The sequence below is a fragment of the Oreochromis niloticus genome, linkage group LG19, assembly GCF_001858045.2.
Source record: "Oreochromis niloticus isolate F11D_XX linkage group LG19, O_niloticus_UMD_NMBU, whole genome shotgun sequence".
Lineage (NCBI taxonomy): Eukaryota > Metazoa > Chordata > Actinopteri > Cichliformes > Cichlidae > Oreochromis > Oreochromis niloticus.
The window spans coordinates 22,334,791-22,360,827 of NC_031983.2; the positions used below are offsets into that span (position 1 = coordinate 22,334,791).

Genomic DNA, 26,037 nt, shown 5'->3' on the forward strand with positions numbered 1-26,037 from the left:
GTTTAATCTCAGAGCTGTACTGAAATTCGAAAAAGTGCAATACAAACTAAAGTGAAATAAAGCTGTGTCTGCAGAGCTGCAGGAACATGTTTCAAAAGGCACAACTTTTATTTTGAAGGTCAGTGTTTTCTGTTTCCAGTTCAGGTTGCACTTTTCACAGTTTTGCTACTGCTTGACGAGTAGTTTGTGACAATTTGCAGACAAGTGGGCATCTTCCATGCAAACTACAGATCACCACAACCACCTGCTAGCGAACAGAGCAATAGCAGGGAGGTTATTGAAGCAGCATATGGCTATTTTCAACCAATTTCATGCCGGCAACCAATCAATAACCACTCTACAAGCTGTTGCAGAATACAATATTGGACTATAAATTACCAGTTAACTGACATGTAAATTCAGCACTTAATAGAAAAAGAAAGGAAACACAAATAATAACTTAAAAACAGAAAAATGAAAGATGTCAAATTATTCTGCAGGACTGACAGGTGATCTCTGGGAAATGAAGTGCTAAAAACCCACAGCAATTAACAGTCAACACCAAAGACACCTCCGCAATAAGTAAAAAGGATGATACAAATTCCCTTCTTTTTTTCTTTTGGCAGAAGGAAGGGAGATATACGTGAGAAATGTTTACAAAAAAGACCTAATTCAGATTCATTCATTCAGCTTTACTGATTCTCATCTGCCTCCGGGGTTGCTCAGTGAAGCACTTTGTATATTGGTCAGACATCAAACGCCAGTAGCCAAATTCACACATTCACCGTAGTACATTTGAACATTTGCAAACACATCCCACTCTCTCATATGCTTTTCTATTGTTCTTTAAGGGACTACAAAAATAAGACAAGAGCAGGGGGAAAAAAAAAGCTGACATCTTCTCTCATCTCCTTCAGCCTTTTGCAACCTTAGCTCCTCTCTCTGTGAGCCGTATCGATTTCTAGTCCTAATGCTGCTGCGCTGTGCATGGAGGAAGATGCTGTGAAGCGAGACTGACCTTTATCAAAGCATGCAGATGCTGGATGTAGGTGCAGGGGCAGCAAGGGCACCTCCACTGGCACCACAGACCGCCGCCCTGGCAGGTAGGGACCAAAATGGGAGCAGTGACCTGTATTGAACAACACTACTCTCCGTCCCCTTTTTTCAAGTTCAAATCTACATCCAGACTTACACAAAAAAAGACATCAACGGCAGTGTAAAACTAAAGAGGGGATGAACACAGTCCCATTTAGAGATGAAGTAACTGGCAGAAAAATGAATTAGTATTACTATAAAAAGAAAACTATATAGTCTCTTAAAAAGCTTTTTTCCAAGACCATTCAATGAGAAGATTGCTCCTTATGAGTTTCGATATGAAGCATTAACCTGATTAAATGCAAACTGGCATTTCTGATAATGTCACTGCAATTGATTATTAGGAGAATAATTCATTAGGTTTCATCTTAAAACGTTTGCCTGTATGCAGGCTTGTTGTATTTGTTTATTCTTCCAGTAGGTAAAGTGTGAGAACACATGGCTCCGTCTTTGTCAACATTTTTGAAAAGTGCTCTATAAATAACTAAAAGGTAAGAGCTAGCACAGCCTCCACAAGTCAAAATTGAAGCAGTAACGGTCAAAGTGTCCTGACTTTTACAGTCCCTGTGGATAAAGTATCGTCCATTGTGCTTAATGGTAAACAGCCTTCAAGTTTACCAATTCAAATAAAAATGTGCAGCTTCCAAATCGAAGCATAAAACAAGTTGGAAACATTTTTTTTCTTTTACAGACTTTAGAAAAGTAAAACTTCTCTAAAAACTTTACTAGATCATCATGGACGTGTTTTTAATATTCGCTCTTTCTTTTTTGGCTTGCCATTTCTGCTGACATACTTCCACATGTTTTTATGTCAAGCTGTGGATATCACAGCCAATGAAGAATTCCCACATATCCTACTTGTCACCTCTAGGAGGCCAACATCAAATGTTTTTCCCAGCAGGCAGTTCCTATTTACAGCACATGTGATATGACTGAAGGCAGCCTCAGAGTGCTTGAATAGTCGACTCACAAACAAGCTCGCACTAATTAAAGACACATATCTAATACCGCAGCACGCTCAGGTTTCAGGGTGCATATGATCATAACATCAGCTATGATGTTGCTGTGCTGAACTGGACGCGTTTAAGGAGGATCTGCATTGTATTTCCCTGCAAATACTACAAAATCATTAGTATTTTGTAGTATTTGGCAATAAATACATGCACTGGACACTTTTTCACTCAGTAACTCGTGGGATTATCTGTTATTAAAGCCTAACCTGCCATCAAGAATGCACAGTGTTTTTTGGATTTCTCAATAGAGAAAGTGACATCAGTATAACTAGTAAATCTGATGCCACGGACTTCTGGCAGTGTATGCAAAAATCTTCATTCAGCAAATTTTTGAGCTACCAGCGTGTCCTGAAACCTGGACATGCTTAAAGTGCAGGTTGTGCACTTTAAGCATTTGATAGCATAGGTTACCCAAACCACCGTGACTATACTTGCAATCACTGGTTGCTGGACTGACAATGACCACTTGGAAATTATTAACATATTGGCAAACCCATTACAGCTGTTTAATTAGCCATGGGGCTAAACACAGATCTCTGTATGAACTAAATTTCATAAAAATCAGCTTCTTCAGTATTTTATGGAGTCTGTAGAGGAGACGATCATCAATCTGGACCAATGAACCTAAAGACTGATACTGCACTCCACAGCAGCCATTTTCAGTCCTATAATTCTCAGAAATTAACACTTTTTAATGAGCATTTTACTGTAGTATGCATAATAGAAAATGTTCACATGGCTACACAACAATAGTGTTCATCCTTTTTTTTTAAACTGCTCACTTATTAGTGCAATCTCTGTTAATTTTAGCCTCTAACATTAGCTGATGAGAGTCATTTTCAAGTGTGTGACACTTTAGGGTAAACACATATTCGTGGGGTTAATTAAAGGAGGCATTTTGCTGAATTATTTAAACATTTTATTATTGTTTTGAATACCTGCAGATTTAAGGTGAAATAGCCCTACAATACAATGCTGATCCAGTCTCTGAAAGAATCACTGTTCTGTTGAATGAGCACTTAAAATTATAACTTTGCGCTATTAAATCACCATGTATGAATAGATCTCTATAGCTATGAATAGTCATCTGTTATAGAACGAAAGCAAATTGTAAATTAGTGCAGGGTGCCTTTGTTAAAACATCTGCAGCTAAATGTTCTGACAGTCAAATGGGTCAAACTGATGCACTTACTTCCATCCTAACTCCATTAGGCTGGAGAAGCTGTCAAAAGTTTGGGGAGCCTGAATATACGATCCCAGTCAGATTTAAACACATACACTCTGGGGGTGCGGGGGGGCTCAGAGCTGGCGACACGCCCTGCACTGAACTGTGTTATAAATAAGCTTTAACTTAATTGCATTCCCCCAACTGAGAGAAACAAACGCACAGGCAGCATATTTAATACCACTAAACCTGTACGTGATTTAGTGTGTTGGTGTGTGTTTGTATGTGCGGGTTCCTCTACGGTATTTGTAAGTAGGACCAAAGTGTAAAAGGTACACTAAGTTGGCAGAGGAAATGTTTTCATGAATCCTCTGCTACTGTATGTCTGTGGTTGTGGTTAGAGTCTGTGTGAAACATTTGTTTGGCTCTCATTTTACTATTTTATACTTTTTTGTAATGTTATCCAATCGTTCTGATTATTTTTTCTTTACAACTCAGACTCTCATCTGACCTCCAGTAGGCTGTTTCCAGAAGCTATTTATATCACATCTTTATTATTTATGACCTTTCATGACTGTGACTGGTTGGAGGTGTAGCCCTGTATTTACCTCCAGCCAACTGGAATACACCCTAATAAATAATGCAAAACCTGTGTAAAGAGCGCTCCTTTCAACTTAAACTCATACAGCTTCTATGAAGCAAAGACTGACCCTTGATGGTAAGAGGAAACATCTAGCTGCACCAATTACCCCTCAAAAAGACACATTTTCTGCATTGCAGCCACAGGTAGGTTAGCTTTAGCATATACTCTAAGTATCGCTGAGCAACACAACCACTTGGAAGCAACTGAAGGAAAGACTGCTTCCAAAAATTAATTTCAGCTATTCCAGATGTAATTTTTCATCCTCTTGAAAGCTCTTTACAGACTATTTAGCTGCTGAAAAACAGGCAAAAACATCCTTCAGTGCATCACTTGGCATCTTAGCACACTGCAAAGCAAACTCTAGCTATAGAAGTTATGTGCATACTCACTGTGGCACTCGTCACAACAGACCACTTCAAAATTGCTTCATCTTTCTAGGAAGATGGATGTTTAACAGTTTGTCATCATAATCTAGCCTAAAGCTTCTTGCTCTTCTACAAAGAACTGCTACAAGCACTGGGGGCTCAAGCACAGCAATTCGTGTTGTGTGATTCCCAGATTATTTCCCTAGTGTCACAATTAGGTAAAAAATCTTTGTCTCCTGCAGAAGTTTCTTGGCTGGATTGGCATGAAACTTACAACAAACACTTGTGATTTGCAGAGGACGCTTCACTGACTTAACCCTTCAGGTGAATATTCATTTAATGGGAGAAATATTTCTTTATCTGCAAAAAGAAATGAAAACATGGAATGAAAAAACCCATGGTCCTCAAGAGGATGAACTCTAATAGTATTGGTGACCTGTGACCTTTCAAAGGCCCGCCCATAACTACTGATTTATCGATCTGGTGACATGCAGGTCAAGACTTAGATACACAGGTTAAAATTGGACTTAATTCGGGAGCAAAGATGGCTGATGTATTATCAACATTCAAATTTCTATATTTAGAGCAAGCTTCACTATGAAATACAGCTATAATATAAATACCTTTTAAAAAATATCACCTTTCAAACCAAAATCTGACTGATGTTAACCTACACGTGAGGAGAATTTTCCCTGCAAGACCTGTTTCCCTTTTAACTTGATGTAAATTGCAATGAAGGAAAAACCAAAAATGCCCAAAACAACTTCAACACTTTACCAAAGAAAACAAAGTCTGCCTGCACCCTGAGGTGGCATAAAAACACAAAGACACATTCCAATTATTGAAAGAACACACACTATGTGGCTAGCATGAATAAAACAACAGAAGCACAGTGTAAAATATGATTAGCTGAGCTGGAGAGGATCCTGGCTGTGTGAGAGGGCTGGCTGCAAGGTGGTAAGGTAAACCTCATGGGCCTATTCCAGGATGTCTGGAAAAGTGCTAGCAGGAGGAAAAGCTGAGTGGTCAGCAGGATGAGGATCAGTGTGGACATGTGTTCTGTCAGTCATGACACCCAGAGGGGGTTACAGCTACACATTCCTTAGATATTAAGGAAAAATGTTGCGTGAGGGGATTTAGAGGAGGTGGGCGTTCATCTCCTTATGAGCACAATACAACCCCCAATGCAATGTTTTTCATATAAAAATATAAGGCAAGTTTACAAGCACAGAGGCGTGCTCACAGAGGCGTAACTACTGTGGCAATTACTGTAGGTGATTCAGGTCTGTCTGCTGCACACCACTCATTTGTTTATGAATCTTTCAGTGCCTGGTTAAACAGCCGTCTCTCCGGGGGGATGGAGCATCTCCACTTCACAGCTGTGTTATCTTTAATGGGTCAAAGGAAACGGAGGCCTACATTTATTATTCTCAGCAGCTTAATACCAATGGCTCCTCAGCTAAAGATAAGAACAGCCACCCCTCAAACCCCAAGACACAAGTGAGGGGTCACAAAGGTTTACTACCAATTAATATTTCAGTAATTTTCTTGATTATTCATCTTGTCAAAACAAAAATTCAGTCGGAGACTGAGAAGTCTGAGGTGTCTTCTTCAACACACATGGATGTTCAGGTCAGGGAAGCAGCCAATAGTCATTTTTCTTTAGTAATTATTCAAACTCAAGGACTTGGCTTTGAGGATAGCTGCTGAAACAGGAGATGATCAACCAATGTGAGGTTTTGCAAATACGTGAGCATATGATAGTAACCTGTCCATCATTTTGGACTGTGACAGTTAGGCTGACAGTCCAGGATCAAGTGCATAAGGTCTCATGTATATAGATAGGTCTAGAGACTGGACTGTGACCATCAGTATTCCCCAACCGGTTGTGAGTGATTGGTGGAGGTTGGTGACTGCTGAATGGTAGCGACTGCTGGAACCACAGTAATGCAGGTTTACAGACTGATCAGAGAACCATCTGTCGCTAAAGAAAAAATTTATATTTCCCAACCAGTTGCCAAAAAACTCCTTATGATTGCTTGGTTTGCTTGCGTATGGCTGCAGTCATAGTTTGAATTGAAGTGACTTATTTCTCTACAAACACTGCCCAGCTGCTCTCTGAGCTGTGGTGAGACTGTGTGACATAAATTGGAAATGGAAACCATGTGCATTAAAAGCAAAAGTTGTGACCTTTGAAACATGTTAGCTGCACCTCTTTACTTTAACAAGGAACTTTCTTTATTTCTGGTTATATTGCACTTTTTCAAGTTTTACTATAAATGCCGGCAATCGTTGGGAAGTTATTGGTGCAGCACTTTTTTTGCCAATCCACCGTCAGCCAGAAACCTCCAGGAAGCTGAGGGTATTTTTTGTTCTTGTTGTCTTTGGTAAAGTGGTGATGAAAGCCTGAAAGTCAAATTTACCAAAGACGCTGCAGCTAATGTTAGCACATCTGTCACTAACCTATAAGAAGCTATGGATTATGGATTATGACGATGTGATGAGATCTGAGTGAGACACTGACAGCTTCATCAACATCTTCTCCACACAGTCATATCTACTTATTGGTAAATAAGATGAGCTTTATCTATGAAAGATGCTGGTTTTGTGACACATTAGGGCTCCCAAATTTCTTATTATGTTCATCCTAATCAATTAATTAATGAGTATAACTGCAGCAATCGTAATCATTGCTTAATAATTATTGATAAATAGTCATATTTAATCATATAATAATCATATTTCTAACATTTATAATTAAGCGTAATATAATTAAATAATATAATTAATTAAATTACATTATTATTAATTTAAATGAAATTAATAATTTAATAAATAAATTGTTGTAACATTGTAAATCAAATACATCTGGATTGTATTTGGGGTCTGAGGGTTGATTAGGAAAGATTTTTCACTGTTTTTATTCAGATTTTGTAATCAATTAATTGATTAGGAAAAAAACTAAAAGTGATACAAATCAATATATGGTAACGGTTAGCTGCAATTATAAATGAGGGATGTAGCTACCCACTGGTCTGTGAATTCCTTTTATGAATTTTTGAAATGTGCACCAGTTAAATTAGCCAAAATTAATAATTTATTAGGAAGCAATCTTGGAGTCAAAAGTTACTGTGCAGCTTTGACCACCAATTTTAGAGGTATAATATAAGACGCTTATGTTATCTTGATGAGATTCATACCAGTTGGCTTGGACCATAATTACTGGCACCAATAACTGAACTATGAGAGTAATTGTCCAGCTAAGAAGTGAAGTGATGTATTCCAGAGCTCCAGATTAGGACTCTAATACATTTCCAGTCTGGTTGTTAACAATGGGACCAAAGTATGTCAAAAGAGATTGAAAGTCAATGCCTCATAAAACATGGGGAGAACAAAAGGAAGAGTGAAAGAGTGGAAGCACTATGTGGTCTCATTGCCCTATAGGGCATCAAAAATGCCCTGCTCTTCAGATTCTGCCCTCACTCAGCTGTCACAGTTACCAATGAATTAGCGTCAGGAGCGTTTTTATATGTATGCCAAACAGGGAATCCTCCTGCAAAGTGGAAATAAACAGAAGATTCCCATTTTCAAATATAAATGTGAACGCAAAGGAGGGAAATAAATTCAGTATTTTTTCATGTAAAGAGCATGAAAACGACCCCGAGGAGAGCTTTCAAGGCAGTGGAAGAAACATCGTTGTAATTATGCCTTTAGTGAATATTCTACACATTCATCCCTTTTGTTTTGTACATGGAAATGTTCTCATGAATCTTCTGGTATGCTTCTGGATGAAGCTGTCACTTCCACTGCTCCTCTCTGTCTTTTTTATGGATGCACACCGAATCTAATTCATCACTATCCAAGTGTAATTATGGAAATTTCTGGAGATTTGTTGGGAGTTCTGAAACAGCAGTCTGCCATTCTACAAAAGATCCAATAGTCTCTGCAGAGAGAAGCAAAGACTTTCATATTAATACCGGAGCATGTTGATGCTCTGACAATTTTCATTATTTTAACTGTTTAACTGAAAATTCATTCAACATTTGTCATTACTGCATACAAGTACATTCATCAACACTGACGGTGTTCAATACCTACAATGTTTCAGGATGTGCTTTCACAACAAAAGTCTTATTTTGTAGCCTTTGCTTCTGTACAGACTGACACACGTTATGTCTATATAACTGCAGGAAAAATAAATCCTTTGCTCATTTACTGACTTTTTATTTGCATACCATATAATTCCTTCCTTAAAGTGCACAGCCTCTTCTTTCCACTGCCAGTGAAAATCTCAGAGTTGATATTTATCACTGATTTAAAAGCCAGACTATGATTTTAGAGCTCACTAAAAGAATCAAAGGTTGACTTTTTTCACCGTCCTTAACCTTTGCCTCATAATTCATTGCAAAATGTTGACACAAATTTTCACATCCTTGGTGCATGTATAATAGAGTAAGGCTATGTTTCAGGAGGTGTTTTGGAAATTCATTTAGCTCCTTCTTAGTTTAAAATGAGTTTGAAAGAGAGGGTGCCAAACATAAGGCCCATGGGCCAAAAGCAGCATGCCAAAAAGGTGCTGTTCTGCCAAACTGAGGGGCTTTGCAAAGTAAAAGAAACTGCAAAGAATCCATTATCAATTCAAATAAAAAAGAAAATGTACTGAGATTTCTGATGTGGTAACATCAGCACAGGAATGGAAATGCATGGAAAAGCGGAAGCGTTTCAAGATCACAACAAGTTGTTTGAATCATAGAGACGTAAAGTACAAGTGCTGATGAGTAAGGAAGTGCCGATCTGATATCTGGATCAGATATCGGACCGATACTGACCCAAAAAGCTGGATTGGCTATTGGTGACGATGAGCCGATCTATTCAGTTCAATTTTACGCTGTTCTGAGTTTACTTCATCACTGGATGGCGGGAGCTATCGGCAGAGTTAATGTAGCATGGAGGCAGCTAACAGCAGAGGGACAGCAGTTTGGAGGTATCTCATGCTGCTACACCAACAGCTTCTATCTGTATGTTTGCAAAGATTTTTCACTTCACTGCAAACTGTGGTCAAAGTGAGCTGACAAGAATGAAAAGCTCCAACAACGGGATGCTGTCTCTCTCTCTCTCTCTCAGTCTCTCCCTCGCTTGTTTATTTTACTACTTACATTCAGTCAGAGAAGAGAGTTGGGTGAGTGCAGTACTTGTTGTTGAGCTTTTATTATGCTATTTATGGTGTTGTCAACTGGATTAAATATTATTTCACTTCAGTTGTCTCCTGAGGAGAAAGTGCACTGGTGTCACTTCAAATGACAGCAGGTTGAAATGACACCAGTGCACAATAATGTAAATAAATTACTGTATGTATCCTGGGCCTGTTTTCATTTATTATTCATCAATAAATACAAAAGAAAAAAGTTCTAAATTTATATGCTTGGATATATTTATATTTGTTACATTCAAGTTGTTTAAGAATGGTTCCTAATCTCTTCGTGACAGCCAGATTATTAATATGATATAATAATTAATAGTGATACTCGGTACACAGTACAGGTATTGGTATCAGATCAGAACCGGAAACAGCTGGATGGGGCCAGGTCGACCCTTGGATATGTCCTTTTTTAGAGTGAGAGTGTTCTGTGAATTGCATTGCATATATAATACCAGGAGAGTAATAATTAAGTGGCATAACTAAGACCTAATGGTTAATTATTGACAAATGATTTTTTAAAGGCCATTTTTTGTTAAATATACAAGTTATTACATATTGGTTTTAACTGCCAAGCCAACTTGACCTTAAATTGGTCTGCATGTGACATAAGAACTAAAATGACTTTAAATTAACAAAGCATTAAAAGTGTTTGCATTTTGCAAATACAGGCTTTCATTCTGTTACACGGGACTGATAATTTATAATTTAGCTACAACTAAAACACAAAGACAGAAACAGTTAAAAATCCACCATCATGTTAATCCAGATTGTTCACCCCATTCAATACAAAGATAGATGCTATAAAGAGTATTAGTGAGCTTTACAAATGCTTGTTAGGAGGATTTAGTTACCATTACAGAGAGCCTGGCTCGCTTATCACCCCCTTTTCCAGTGTTTATGCTAAGCTAGGCTTGCAGGCTGTGGCTTGAAGCTACGTGTTTAGATTAAGGGTAAAAATTAAAAATTAATAAAAGCATTCCTTTAATTATTTCAACATAGATTCTCATTTTTTTCCCGGGCTTGTTTATATTGTGAGATTGAACGCATCCAATATGCAATAACGAAAATAGTTTGTACCGTTTTAAAGAAATGTTTGCTAATTCTGCTTCTAACTCATGACTGGTCTTAATCAATTTACAGTGTTGTGCACTCATATTGAAGCTGTGCCGCACTGTAAGAAGCTCACAGCATGATGCTCAACACAATGAGCAGATCGATACGCTAACATTCCCTCACAATGCCGACAGCATCACAGCAGTCTCTCTCCGCATCTCTCCCTTCTAACTCCCTCAGCAGCCTTCGAGCCCAGCTCCAAAAAAGCATCTCTCACATAAATCAAGCAAAAGCCTGAAAGCTCAACGGGCCCCGAGAGCATGCTGATCACCCCGACACCCCCCCCCCGGTCCCCTGGGCTGCCTCAGCCCTCAGGAACCCACACCCTGGAGCACAGTCCCTGCCAGTCAGCCACGGCACACTGAGAGGGTCCTGATTGGCGGCGGAAGGGAATGTCACAGATGTATGTCACTTTGATTCAGTGCCTGCAGACCAATATGTGAGAGGCAAACGGATGCAAGCTGTGAAATAAACAAATCAATATTTTTTAAGAGCCACACTTTTGTGTACAAGCCAGTATCCTGGAGACTGCTTTGTATACATCTTTTTTTTTAATGCAGCAGTGTCATACAATATATGGCCCTGATAAAATTTCTGCTACAGTATGGTATGTTGGTGTTATTGCAAAAACCGCCAAAAATGCCCACTCATTTGTAAGCCTATGTGGTTTTTTGTTTTTTTTTCATTGTTGTTGTTGTTGGGCAATATTGTACACAGATGGTACAGCTGACAAGGCTACACAACACACGCAATTTACATAAGTGTACTATTTAGATTAAATTCAGGGGTTTTTTTTAATCGGGGCTGCCTCATGGAGGAATCGCACCAACATGTCTCACCATGTCACAGTCCACCTGCTAACCTAAAACAATGCCATGTAAGAAGATTTAATTTTCTCTTTTATTATCTGTTTCCATTCGTGCTTGCTGAAGTGGAGAGACATGGAAACAAAACCAAAAAAAAAGGAAGCGAGCAAAATCCCAGAGTTTGACAAAACAAAAGCAGCAAGGATTAGAGAAGCTTGGGGGGAGTAGGGCTAGGGGGGTTACTTAAGGACTTCCTGTTTCCACGGTCGTGTAACGAATCCAAAAGTTGAATCCCTATTGCATGCGACACACACACAGGATTGCTACCAAAGCACTCTGATGACAGCAAAATCTCCTGACGGGAAAACAAGGGGATATAGAGTGCACGCTCAGATGAGAGGATACATCACCCAACCATGTAAAGAAAAAAAGGCATTTAAAGTTCACAGCGTGATGAGTGCACGCTGCACATGAACAGGTTATCAAAGTATGCTCCAAACTAAATGATGTCAACAGGCAAAGAAGACAATATCTTTTTTCAAAGCAAATGCTGAATGTGACGAGATTCTCACAGCTTTCTCGCAGACTGCTGAATATCTTTGAAGCTATCAAATAGTATATTATTTCTAGAAAGGTATACCGGCATCAAACTGCAATTCAAAATCAAGACATAAATCAGTGAGTTTAAACTAACCCAAAATTATCAATGACTCCTGGGTGCATTTCATTTTGAGTAAGCTTGATACATAAAAATACCAAGAACACAATAAGAAAAAGCAACTCCACTCCAACCACACAAAGAAAATGTTGCTGCCTTACCAGGTTTCATCATTTTTGAACTCGAGCTCTCCGTATGTATCTTCAAAGTCCTCTCCTCCTCCTTTGGCAAGTCCCTCCACAGTGCGATAAGGCACGATGACCGTCCCCCTTGCCCCAGAAGTCCTCAACACTTTGACTTCCATGATACCGATGCTCTCACTGACATGGGCTGAGTTACTCTCAAAGGTGAAGATGCCTGAATGATCGTCGTCCAGAATGGTCACAGTGGCCACAGTGGGGAACCCCAACACCGCCTTTGGATATGGGAGACTGTTGGCGGACAACACCTCATCCTCAGTTTCCAAGACGCGCAGATTACTGAGACGTACAAAGAAGTGCTCGTCCTCTTCGAAGATGTCATCATCTATGATGCCGATGCTTATTTCCTTGATCATCTCTCCGGGTTTGAATACTACCGTACCCTCCGTGAACTCATAGTCTGCCCCGGCATTAGCCGAGCCATCCTCCGTCTTATAATCCACGTAGATAGTCTTATTGATGTCGCCTCCTTTTCTGGTGATGGTCAGAATAACGGCCCCGCAGTTCTCGAGGCACTGGTAGACAGCAGGCTCGAAAGCGATCCGGGAAACATACTCTTCCGGTTCCTCCACGTGCACCTCCTGCACGCTGGCGCTCTTTTTCGCCTGTTCTGCTACGTGTTTTTTCAGGATATTTCCAGCTCCGGTCATCATGCGCGTAGCTTGAATGCGGTAAAAGGCACGGCTCTTTTGCTGGTGCGAGAGAGCGTAATAGTTGGCCATCTCAACAAGCTGATCCAACTCTTTCTCCGGGTGCTTCTGCTTCAGGTCTTTCAAGATGCGAATCATATCACGTCGGGACTCATCTACCTCTTTGCTCTCGATCAGACCAATCAGATTGCTGGTCGCACCTCCATCCATGAAGTGAGAGTTTACCATCTTTCCGTCCATTTCAATCCCCTTGGAGCGTTCGGTCTCGGTCTCAATGATGACACCCCTGTGTTTTTCAGTGCGGTACTTCTTGTGCATGAACTTATAGAAGAGCAGTCGTCTGTCTGCCACCCATGCGAGGACTACACATATGGGGAAGAAGGCCAGTGTGACTAGACCCTCCCAGACTTGGACTTCATTGGGAGAAAACACAGCCAGGATCATGTAGAGCCAGATGTAGGCAAAGATACTCCAGCCTGCAGTGACAAAGAACACTCTGAGGTGCTTGACCTTTCGTACCTCGCCTTGGGGGATGACAGACACGCAGAGGCCAATGATGACAAACATATTGAAAGCTGCACTGCCAACGATTGTGGAGGGCCCAAGCTCACCCGATTTGAATTCATGTCCACAAACTTCGATTACAGAAAGCATGATCTCAGGAGCGGATGAGCCCAAGGCCATGAGGGTAAGATTGGAGACCGTTTCATTCCACACACGGATCGTGGTGGTGGTTGTTTCCCCATTGGGCCTTTTGATAACAATTTCTCTCTCTTGGGAGGTGATGACCTCAATGGCGGCCATAAAACGGTCAGCAATGATGGATACTCCGAGGAACATGTAGATCAGTGCCACGAAATAGACAATGACCCGTGCAATCTTGTCTCCCATGGAAGGATCCTCAGGATACCAGATGGGCAGGATAATCCCTGTATGACACTTTGTGTTCCCTTTGCAGGTACCATTGCTGGGGCTGAGCAGAGGGCTCGGAGTGGTCCGGGCCTCTGTACAAAGGAAGGCTACAGCCACAGAGACCAGCCCCAACCAGAGGCAGGCTGAAGACCCTGGTTTTACAGGCTTTGAACCCTCCATGCACCCTCCTTCGTCTCAAGGGTCCTTACCACACTGACGGTCCCTCTGGGATCCAGCACTGGGCTGTGTCTTTCCTCCGCCCACCACCTAAAAACACCAGACAGAAACAACAGATATTATACAGTTTATTACAAGAATGAAAGACTTTATTTTCAGCCTTACAAAGCAACTGCCCCACATCGCTTTGTAGGCTTTTTTTTTTTGCCTTGAATATTTTTAGTACCAAATGAATATTATTGTACTAGAGTACAGTGCATTCTCAATAGTTACATAATAATTTAATATTTAATGTAATGACATAATGGAAGGAGTATCCAACCTCAGGGTATTTTCACATTGTTTTAAACTTCAAGTGGTACAAGTCTGCAAGACTGTGTTTGCATTTCACGGGGAGAAACAAACACGGACTGAAGCAAGAAAAGAATTTCTTAATTTTAAATGAGCGCAAGAATTCAAATTATCCAACCATCCTTCTGTGCGGCTTAATTGGGTTTCTGCTTTCTACTTCACAAACACCATTTTCATGAGATCTTTATGTTATCTCCGAAAATGCTCAGCGATTCAGGTCGGTAAATGAATATGTGAGCAATGCAGACAACATTAGTTTAATAAAATTACAGCCTGCGGGCTCATTTCCAATCATAAACTTTATTTTGATTTGAGATGTGGATACGTGCAACAAATAATGTGGGTTTGAGCGTGATTGTCTGAAATCTCTCGGGTAATACACAGCTCTGAACCGAACAGCTCGCTCAGCAGGCATGCAATGTTGCCAAACTAAGCACTGTCCAAAATGTCGCATTGGCAAAAAAAAACAGCAGCAGGGAGGCAGGAGATTGTCAAGAGGCAAAGTGAAACAAAGGCTACAGATGTCCCGTCCAAATTCATTATACACTGAGCCCTAAACGCGCACTTACCACTTCTGCAAGAGAGAGCAGCATTACGATAGCAATGCAGACACTGTCCAAATTCATAAAAGCCCTAGCTAAGCATTTTACGCACCTCTTCAGCTCTTATGAGATACGACTCGACCATCCTTTTGATGCTAACAGCTGGGGCCTAAGGCAGCAGGAGCATAATGAACAGTTGACCACCCCAAAACTTAGATGATATAACACAGGGGGGAATTATTATAAAGGCTCTCTCCTTGGTGTTACCCGATTGTTTAGCGGTTCAGTGAGTTGGATGGGACCCTCTATGCAGCCTCCACAACACCTCTGGACCTCCTGAGGCTCACAGGCAGTTTAGTCTGAATTAAAATGATCTCTTTAGAGAGATACATGCAGGGTAAGTTAATAACGCTACCCAAAATTCACCAGAGGATTACATTTTTATATTACCGTCACACTTCCCTTTGCGTTTGTCGAGCTAAATCTAGTTCAAGTCTTTTTTCAATTTGTACGTAAAAAGTGCATTCTTATGTTCTGATTCCTGCTTAAAGGGTTGATTACCTCTGGGGCCACCCTGCACTAAAAGGTGTACAATACAAACCCATGGCACTTTAAAGCACTCTCAGAAAAAAAAGAGATCCATTAAAGGACATATTTTATGCAATGTAATGCACCTTTCTTATTTGATTTAGCTCATTCAATCTGAAAGCCTCTTACAATAACACCAACTACTTGAACTCCCAGGTGATGTTTTTGGATATGATATCATCCGCGTGGACCGCTGGCTAATTTGGAGGTGTGCAGAGCAAACAGTTGGTGGCATATTGTTTTAAAAAGTACACCAATTCAAAAGCTAAATATTGGATAGGACCATGGTAACGCACACCTTCTGTGAAATCTGCAAAAAAAACGGGAAAATCTCTGTCAAGGTCTTGTGTGCAAGGGTTGATAAAAATCAGTTCATCTATTCTGGAATAAATTATCCTTAATATCTCTAATTTAATGGTTCACAGGTATAAATAATTGCGTCACTTGCAGAACTATAATGATGTCTTTTTGAGAGATCATAACCTCAATAACATCCACAGAGATGAGTCTTTTTAGAGGTGATACAGAGGCGATCTCAGCTCGATATAACAATCCTCTGATGTTAAAAAAAAAAGAAAAAAGACGTTGATTGCAGCACAGCACACTGATCTGGAGGATAGAAAATGGGATGACAGCAAACGGCAGCAGAAGCTGGAGACAAGGAACTGAAATTTAACTGACTCAGCAGAGCCATTTATATGGACTGGAGCCAGCTATGCAATCCCTGTGAGAACCAACAGCGCTGAGCACAAACAAAACCAACCGGGGAATAATTGAGTGACAAAGTTGTAACTTAACGAGAGAAAACTTGAATTTAAAAACTCAAGTTTTTGCCTTTGTTTGGACCTGGACACTGACGAGAGTAAACTTTGGGGGAATTAAATAAAAAAATGCGTGCATTCCCCTTGTTAGTGCTATAAGTCTTTAATAACACATACTAGCCGTTTAATTGAAAAATGTGAAAATGGTCAAACTGACAAGCAGGTATTAAAGAGTTGCTGAAGCCACTGAGAAAGGCTTAAGTAGGTGCTTCTTCCTGTTTTAAAATCAAGAGCAGTACTGCTGAGCTGCTAGCTTCTCCTTGTCTGTTTTATTGCATGGTGACAAGCTGGGGTGGAGGGGTAAAAACTGCAATGAGGCACAAAGGATTTAAGACTACAGGGTCAGCCTCTCTGCATGATACATGTTGGGAATGGCAATAATTAATTCACACTGCTGTTTCCAAAAAGAAATAAAAGCTGATTTGAATTAACAATTATAAAAATTTAAAAAAAAAATTAAGAGGCATATTCATTATGTCGCCATACCTCTACTGTTAATAAAACTATGTATGCTTTAGGAACAGGCACAGCAGTTGTAGCACTTTAGAAAGACAAATGTTTACCATTCATGGATGATAAAGGTTTAAGTTGTTCAAGAGTCACTTTTTTACTGCATAATGCATGAAACATTTTCAGTGGGTGACAGGCCAGGTGAGTTTCACACCTGGCCTCTTACAGTGGGGCCATGCTGTTGTAATACATGCACGGTGTGCTTTTGCACAGTTAAAATAGTCAAAGCTTCCCCTGATAAAGATGTCAGTTTCAAAATCTCTCTGGTCAGACCATACTTAACCTTTGCCACCATAAATGAGACACAGCGGAAGCATTTCTGGATAATGTTTATGCATGTTTTTCTCTTTCAGTGGAAGAGTTTTAACTTGTATTTGTGATGCAGTGATGAACTATGCTCATTGGCGCTGCTTTTTGGTGATTTCCACAACAGAAGGTTGGCTGTTTTTAAAGACGTGCCATCTGAAATCCCAAAAATCAAGTCCAATTTGTTTTGCAATGGAAATTTTTAAGAATTCTCTGAGTTTTGTTAAATTAAATGATTCTGTACTTGTTAAACTGTCATTCTTTGTCAAATACAACGAAGACTGGCAGCTGCTATACCCTGTCCTGCTATTCAACCCCTTTGCAAATGCAAATTCAAACCTTACAAAGACAACTTGTTTCAGATTCCCAAAACAGTTTTCAGCTTTTTAGATGTCACCAGATTTCCTGTTTTTTTATGATTTGATATACTTTCTGAGATTAAACCCCCAAAAAGTCTTTTCCATTTGACTATGCAGTCTTTCACAGAGAGGTGAACCCCACTCAGCTTTACTTCTTAAACGCTCAGCCTCTCTGGGATGCTTTTTATACCTTGTCTTGTTACCTATTAACCTGCTTTGTTGTGAAATGTTCCACCAGGTGTGACAGTCTTTTGTTGCACTTCTGCAGTCTATTTTTTAAATGTGCTGCTTGCTCAAATTTGCCCTAAGCACATATTTTTGAAGAAATAACGATACAGTTTCAGCATTTGATGCTCCGTCTTTGTATTATTTTCATTTAACAGACTTAGTTAAATTTATTTATTTTCATTTAACACACTGTTTTTCCTGTGTATCATCTTCTATTGTGTCAACTCAAAATCAGGTCATGAATTTAAAAAGTACATTGCCTGTCCAACTTATTACTGTAATAACTCCTGTGGGAAATATATTAGCTGCTAAATGCTGCATTATATATTATCGCTGTTTATCTCCAGTGTTGTGCTGAACAGGTAGAGCGCAGCTGGTTCTCTGAGCTTTTTCGCTCAAATCAGCTGAAAATTACACTGCAAGAGCTGTGCAGATTACACCGCTCTCATGGGGTAATTTTCACCACTTTCAAAACGATAAAACCAGATCACGACCAACAAAAAAGGGGTAAAACGCTGGTGTGATGATTAGCACTGTCGCCTCACAGCAAGAACGTCCCTGCCTTTCTGTGTGGAGTTTGAATGTTCTAGCCAGGCCTGTCTGGGTTCTCACCGGGTACTCTGGCTTCTTTGCAAGGCCAGAGGTTAACTGGTGATTCTAAATTGGCCGTAGTTATGAGTGTGAATGGTTGTTGGCCCCACGACAAACTGGCGACCTGTCCAGGGTGTACCCGACCTCTCAGCATGTGACAGCTGGTGTGAGGCTCCAGCCTCACTATGACCTTGAATTGGATAAGCAGAAGAAGACGGATGGACGGACCAAAGCGAGAACAGACTGGCCCTGCAGAGTTAACTGATAATTTGCTGTTGATTTATCGCTACAAACGACGCCTTTTATTCATTGCAGTTAATATAAAATTATTGATTGAAGCTGCTTCCAATGAGCTGCGATCCCCTATGATTTTAACACTTTGCTGTCATTTCCTGCAGCTTTAATTGAGGCAGCGGCACTCTTGTGCCTCCAAGTGTAATGTGTGTGGAAGGGGAGTGATGAAAAACACTCAAATGTGTTCAGTCACTCTGCCTTGGATAAACAGAGGTAAAACAAAATGGCAAACAAGCCAAATACCCATGAATCCAAGAGCAAACTACCAGGCTGACAGAGAGGTTTTAAAGATATAATGCCATACAGTGACACTGGACACAGAGAGTCAATTGCTTGGTAACTGCTTCCTGTCTTATCCCATTAGACTTATAAATTTCACAAGCTGAATAAAATCATGCTTGGAAAAAATCTTTTAGCTGTAAACCATAGTCGTGCTCATTTTCATGCCTCCCAAAAGACAAATAATAAACACTTGTACTTTTCTAAGCTGTAGATTTTGCCATTTTAAGGGCACAGTCATTCCTTATGCATGTAAAAATTCCTTCCTCGCATTTGCAGCCCTAAAATCGAGGAGCTGATTGATTGACTCACTGACTGACTAACCGAAGACACAAAAGTACATAATCTTAAGGAATAAAGTAAAGTTCATTACAGTAATTACATTAAGCACTCAGAGAGACCGTTCAGGTGTATGACCCCGCGAGGATTTTGTTTTTGAAATATTGATTTTCTATCTTCACACAAATTGCATTCGGGGGCTGTTAGGCAGTGGAGATTTAACCATCCCATTACTCTACGTGCATCACCATTAGAACCGTGACCCCTAAATTAGGAGCTACACAGAACAATTTGCATACTAATTACTGTTTTAAGGATTGTATTTTGCATTGTGAATGCAGGGGCATTTAATCGAGGCCGTTCAGCAGCTCCCGAAAATGTGCTAAAAATGAACAGATAAGACCAAGTTATTAACATATGCCGGACATTAGCATAGGAACCACATCACAAGTGACATTTCTAAATTAAGGCTAAAGATCAGATTTGACGTTTTCCAATTAAATCCAACAGTGACCTCTTCAACCACAAACAGTTAGGAGTGAAAACATTTGAAACATTTTTTACTTCAGAAAATGAAGTTCAAGAGATATTCTGAATATGCAGAGTTCTTTGTGTATTTATATAATTTAACTTGGGGAAGTGATGGGGGAAAGTCAAAATGTCTGATCTACATATGCCAAACACATTTAATAGATGACTAATCTAGATAATTAACAACAAATATTGAGTCTGTTGTTGCTACTGCAGATTAAATGCAAACAGATTGTTGGCTTCATTTTTGAGGAGATTTTAAGATGAAGCCTGAAAACCAAACAGAGACTATTATCAAAGGACAACAACAGCATAGCCTAACACTGATTTCATTTTGCTGAGATTAGACAGTCCTGTCAACTTTTAGCTACAACCTTTAGCAAAAGTTGCCTAAAACAAGAACTGTAAGCGTTACAGACATTTATCGTCAATGTGGAGCCTCCAGTTAATCAGCACAAAGGCCAGTGTTGCACAAAATCATCATTTCAGTGTTTTTTCGTTCTTCTTGTTAAAGGTGCTAAAAATGTCAATTTGCTGTTTTTCTTAAATTGAACAGAAAATATTTTTGGTTTTATTTTGAGCTTTTTCTTAGATGTCAAATCCTTTTTTAGTAAACAATTTGTGGATTATAAAACAGTCAAACAAGTATGCAAGTATACCATGCGGGGTTTAACAGAAGAATGCACATTTTCTTATCATGTGCATCATATAGTAATCACTGTACACACCCTTCTATATGTCCTGACAGATGCAGATAGCATTATGGACGAGACAGTTGCTCTTTCTCTATTTTGGGAAGAGGGGTCTTGTTTAAGGAGGCTATCTGAGATCCGTGAAACATGGACTCAGCAGACAGGGAGCCTCAGCTGTTGCTGATTAATCATCAGAAGGCCGTTTCGCTCTCCGTACCAGTGTCAGTACTACCTGAGGGGGGAATCCCTGCTGGAGAGACTATAGGCCCGCAGTTTAACTTATAGTGTGCATGCAGGCCTGGGCTGCACATGTCTAGGAGACACTCGTCTTCAGATATTAACTCCCAATTGAGACACAGCGTGATATAAACGTAAACATAAAAGCACATACGTGAAACTGGAAATCCAGGTGTTCAGCCAATCACCAGCAATGATGAGCTCGGCAAGCTGTAACAACCGGTATCCTTCAGTTGCGTTGCCAGACGCCAATTATTTTAATGGCACACCCATTAGAGTGTATCACGAATCCATTTCAGTCCGTTGCAATGGATCATATCTGCACAATCATGAGGAGCAGTGTGAGCGGACAGACAGGTTAAAGCCTGGGCAGAATGAAGCGCTCCGGAGTGACAGACCGCATCCAGCTATCGCCTGTTTTTGCATCTTAAAACGCATCTAATGTGATTCGTGTTCAGCAACATATTATATTTCAAATTCTGTCTTTGTGCCATACCAAGTTGCCCTCCATGTCACGAAGACTAGGTTCTATATACATACCTGCGAGTTTGAATCATGCGTTATTCATTGTAACCTACCTGGATTTGTATTCCGGGGAGTTTATGTAGAGACTGCGAAATAGCTCCTGTCCGCCCCCTTTATTATTGTTTTACCGCGCAGCTCAGCCTGCCAACAGTCTCAAAATAACCTCGCTGTTTGGATCTCTTTAGTCTAACGTGCTCCTCGGACCAAAATCCCCCAGTGATGCCGCTGTCTCGGTCTCCAGGCTGCTCGATATTGGCGATTGGATCAAACTGGCCAGAGGTGATCGCCTTTGGTCTTCTCCTGCCTTGGCGCCCTCCTGCCCGGATCCTCCCCGTCTGACGGATTGACCGGGTCGCAAAGCTGTCAGTGACAAGGGAGGAGGAGGAGGAGGGGGGTGGTCAGTATTTTAAGGTTGCAGCCTTGGTGGAGATGGATCCTCTGAGCCCGTCCGCACGGCTCTCCCTCCTCCTGCAAGCCGTGAATCAGCGCTCTCCTCCTCCTCCTCTCTCGGCTGCGATAGCGCAAGAAATCTGTGATGTGGCTGTCAGAGACACTGGCGTAAAGCTCCCCGCCTGCTGTCTTCGCTACAGATGTGACACACACCGGTTCATCTGAAACATCGTGTGTTCATGGAAAGCTCAGCTGTGCATCCAGCTCTCTGAGTTGCCAGGGCTGTCTGCTGGACTTTGCGCACCATCGGAATGACCGCGATGTGTCTCCTGTGCGCTCCCCTCAAAGTCAGTTTCTGCAGCTTGCAGTAAACGCTGGAGATGAGTGTGCCGTCCTCGCGTGAGTAATATTTAAAATATGTATAGATATCAATATTAGAACCACTGTCACGCGATGATGGTGTGAAATGGTTGCGCCCTACAGCCCTCCGCCCCCCATTTCTAAAAGTCACACAGACAGACTCGGTTAGGCGCGCAACTACGTCACCATCAGCTGAGAGAAGAAACCTGCAACACAAACCATGAATCTCTTCCAGACCCACAGCCCGCTGCTGCTAAGAATGAGAGGAAGGGGATAATCGAGAGGTAGGAGATCACAAAGGTTTTGACATAAAAACTAATCGCTGTTTTTTCTGGTTTGTTTTTATTTTTATTTTGTAGTTCTTTGGACCATTTGTTAATTTTAGCAAATACAATATGCCCCAGAAGTAAGATGAAAAATTACTCTGGCTGGCCACATCTTACAGTAGAACCAACGCGCGAGGCTTTCTGGATACGTGTATATGATATAATGAACTAATCTTAACAATTTCCTTCCATCTTATGAGCATTATTATATAACCTACAATGGCTGTAGGCATGCACTTGAAGAGCCAACTTAAAATACCAGCAAGCATTAAAGGCCCAACACATCAGCACACGTGTTTTATTCACACAAACACGGACTCTTAACCCACTACTTTGTTATGTCATGATGGCTGATCTCAGAGACGAAGTTATCAGCCAGTGCTTCCCAGCTTGGTTAGTAGAAGCTACAGCTGAATCCAAGCAGGGCAAGTGACAAAAATTGCAGTTCCCCTAGGTGCCACTAGAGGCTGCCTGCAAAAGGGAGTCAATCCTCCCGGATTATCGTGTTAAAATGGCTACCTCTACATCATTCAGAACAGTTGTGGGGTGAGGGGAATTAGTTTTATAACTCTTCCACCAGAAGGACTGAGTCAGTCAGATGTCTGTGTTGAGTGACAGGTGTCCTTACGCAGGCAAGTCGAACCATTTCTTAGAGCCATGGCAGCAAGAACAGCAATCAAGTGTTTTGCATAACTGACACAGACTATTTCACATTGCTGTGGAGGAATTTTGGCCCACTATTATTAGTATTATTATCATTAAATAACAATTATTCCATAATTGTTTTAAATCAGCCACACTGGAGGGCCTTTTTAGTATGAACAGTTTTTTTAAGGTCATTCCAAAGCAGCTCAATATGATTTAAGTCCAGACTTTGACCAGGCCACTTCAAAACCTTAATTCTGTTGTTTTGGAGTCACTCAGAGGTGGACGTGGAGTGGTGGACATCCACCTTCTACCAACTACCAAGTCCGGGTTGTGGAGGCAGCAGCTTACGCAGAGACGCCAAGACCTCCTTCTCCTTGACCACCTCCTCTCGCTTAGTACAGTTAATTATTATTTGTGAAATAATGACATTAAAATTTTCTCCAAAAGTAACCAACACCTTAATCTCTGTCAAGAGGTCCAATTCAGTGACGCAGATTAGCAGCCATCTGTTGCCTACAGACACCTGTGTTCAAAGTGGCAAATATTCATTAGCACAAATAAAACGTGTGAGATCTAAAATACAATACTTTTTTGAAGCTGTCTGCATGTACTCTTAATTTTCGTGGGCGTTTTAGCGTGGGTATCTATAAGAAACAAGCCTCAAGTGGCCATTAGAGGAACTGCATGTTCAGTGATGTCTTTGGTGCTTGTTGTTTTTATTTATTATGTTTGATGTCAGGCGACAGAAGCTTTTTCATAAGAGTCTTTGTTGGACGTTTATAATACAGAAGTCCCTGAAAAATAAACAATAAATTGATGGCGCCACAATCTGTCGTTCCTGCTAGTTAAACCCACATTTGATGCATTATATTGTCATCAGGCAGCGGTACAATCAATCACACAACAAGAACACTTGCAAGTTGTCAACATACAAATTATATCCAGGTGGCTGTGGCTCAGGAGGCAGAGCAGGTCATTCACTGAGCAGAAAGCACTTTGAGTGCTCAGTAAGAGTAGAAAATAGTATGATATAATTGCTATTCCATTTCCATTTACCATCCTAATTAGTATCAGCATTAGGGATAAAGGCTGCCTTTAGAGGTGTAACATTAGTAATAGGAGATATTCTATTAATGATCCTGAGAAAATCAGATGGAGTACATGAAAACATACTGAATGTGTCAGGGCACAAAAGGTGTAAGTTAACTATAAGTAACAAATTAACTGGGCAAAAAAAGCTTTTATAGCATGTTTGTACTTATATTGAGTGCATGTGGTTATAAATGTATCAAATCACCAAGGAATTAGAAAACTTAAAACATATATAACATCAAAAAAAGAGTGTTAATTCATATAATTCTTTCATAAAAGGAAACTCATTCAAGTTATTTGAATGTGGTTACCATCGACAAGGGATCACTTGGTGGTCCTGCTGAGCACATTCTCAATGATCTCTCATCTGCTCTTCTGTGTTGTTGTGCCCATTGTTCAGTTGCACTGCACAACCCGATGATCTCCATCTCCAGTTATATGCATTACTAGTCAATAAGAGCTTTGCTGGGCACACAGTCCTTGATGCAGCACAATCACCCTGCTGACGAGACAGACGAAGCCCCAGAGACTGGAGCAAAGCAGGAGGATGTTGACACCGCCACCACCTCTAATTATAGCATCATACAGGCCTGAGGCACTGTGAGGGAGGGGGGGAAATCCTTAAACTCCCAGAGCAAACCAAACTGTATGTAAAATTAATTCCGGTATTTAAAAGTCTTTTAAAATAATTAGCAGTTAATCAATAATGAATAATTATTCCTCTGTCTAGAAACAACAAGGAGAGACTCTTACTGCAGCATGCCGAGTCCCTCTCTGTTGGGACGGAGCCTGTATGCAAAGCAGGAAAAATCAATTGGATCCGATTTTAATTACATAGTCCGGCACTGTGGTACAGAATCTTATTAGCCTGTTCAGATTTCCATGCTTGTTGAATTCAAATCTGAGATTCAAAAACAATCACTCCCCAAATGGACAGACTGTGTGTTTTTGTGTGTGTGTGTGTCTGTGTGTGAGGAGTGCAGGGCTGCTATGATGAGCCAATCTGTCCAGGTAGTCCTAACCGCCAGCACTCCCCCATCCTCCACTCCTCTACATGCAATGCTGTAATTAGTATGGAGACTACAGTTGGATTTTTAATGAAGTTTTCTTATCTGCAGGAAAAAGGGTGGAGGCCGAGAATACACTGGACATACTGGTGCTGCTTAAGTGTACCTGCACCCAGCATGCATCACATGATTGGAATTCAATGCCTGCTCTTGCCTCTCTCATCAAAGTCCTCTATGCATTTAGTGATGATTAATGGATTATACTTGTAATCAACACACCAGGCCTGCTTGTGCTACCCACTGAGAGGAGCAGCACTTACAAGGGGGAGGGTGGCTTGATGGTCTTAGCTCTGAAAACTGACTGCTGACATTGATTTTCAGAATAAGGCAACTTTTCTCCAGCTCCTCCTTGCTAATTTCTTTCTTCACTGTTTTTACCACAGAAGCTTGATAACGGCATGCCACACCACGCAGGAGCACCAGCAGCAGCAGCAGCAGTGGGGAATAAAACAGCATAGCAGGAGAGAATAGTGCTGCACTTGCATTTTCTGATTTGTAATTTCACTCTCTCTCTCTGTGCTGCACTCGGCACTCTGCACATGCTGATAATTTGTAGGATTGAGATGCAACAACTTTGCCCACCCAGGCAAAGGCACTGTGGGAGCGGCCAGTGGGAGAAACGGGAGGGAGGGGTCATCGGGAAAGTTAACATCAACATCACCCCCTGGGCGACGTCCACTTACAACAGGCAGTAATGAACAGTGAAGCTGTGAAACAAGAAAGGTAGAGAGTCACCTTGCATCAGGATCTCAGGGATGGCGGTCACTCTGAAGACTTAAAAGATGCTTGGAGTGTGAGTTAAATCAAAATATGGCTTTGGTCTTCACTGCTTAGCTAAATGGCTGTCTGGCATTATACATTAGTTTTAGTGTTATCTACCATGTAGACATTTGATTATAGCATTTGTAATGTCCTGAGAAACCTGTAACCACATCTGGTAGCCCCTTCTATCCTTGAGATGAGCTGACACACACTACCACCACCCACGATGCATCAGAAGAAGATCTATCATCTAATTTTCAAGAATTAGAGAAAAATAAATACA

The 26,037-nt window shown here is 40.8% G+C and overlaps 1 protein-coding gene and 1 long non-coding RNA gene across 5 annotated transcripts in view; one reads left to right on the forward strand and one right to left on the reverse strand.

Annotated features, from left to right (window-relative positions):
• The window catches only part of slc8a3 (solute carrier family 8 member 3), a 128,966-nt gene extending 106,996 nt beyond the window's left edge, over positions 1-21,970 (reverse strand). The window contains exons 1-2 of one of the 4 annotated variants that reach the window (XM_005477469.4): positions 21,163-21,970; positions 12,199-14,066 (exon numbers count right to left, since the gene is read on the reverse strand). In XM_005477469.4, coding sequence (XP_005477526.1) covers positions 12,199-13,979 — 1,781 coding nt within the window. In that variant the 5' untranslated portion in view covers positions 13,980-14,066; positions 21,163-21,970. The other 3 variants (XM_005477470.4, XM_013271528.3, XM_013271529.3) reach the window with 3 other exon arrangements.
• Positions 21,766-25,831, forward strand: LOC102081995 (uncharacterized). Its single transcript, XR_003215377.1, has 3 exons — positions 21,766-21,898; positions 21,983-22,143; positions 25,376-25,831. It is a non-coding gene; the product is annotated as an uncharacterized LOC102081995 (long non-coding RNA).
• Positions 25,832-26,037: the final 206 nt, after the last annotated feature.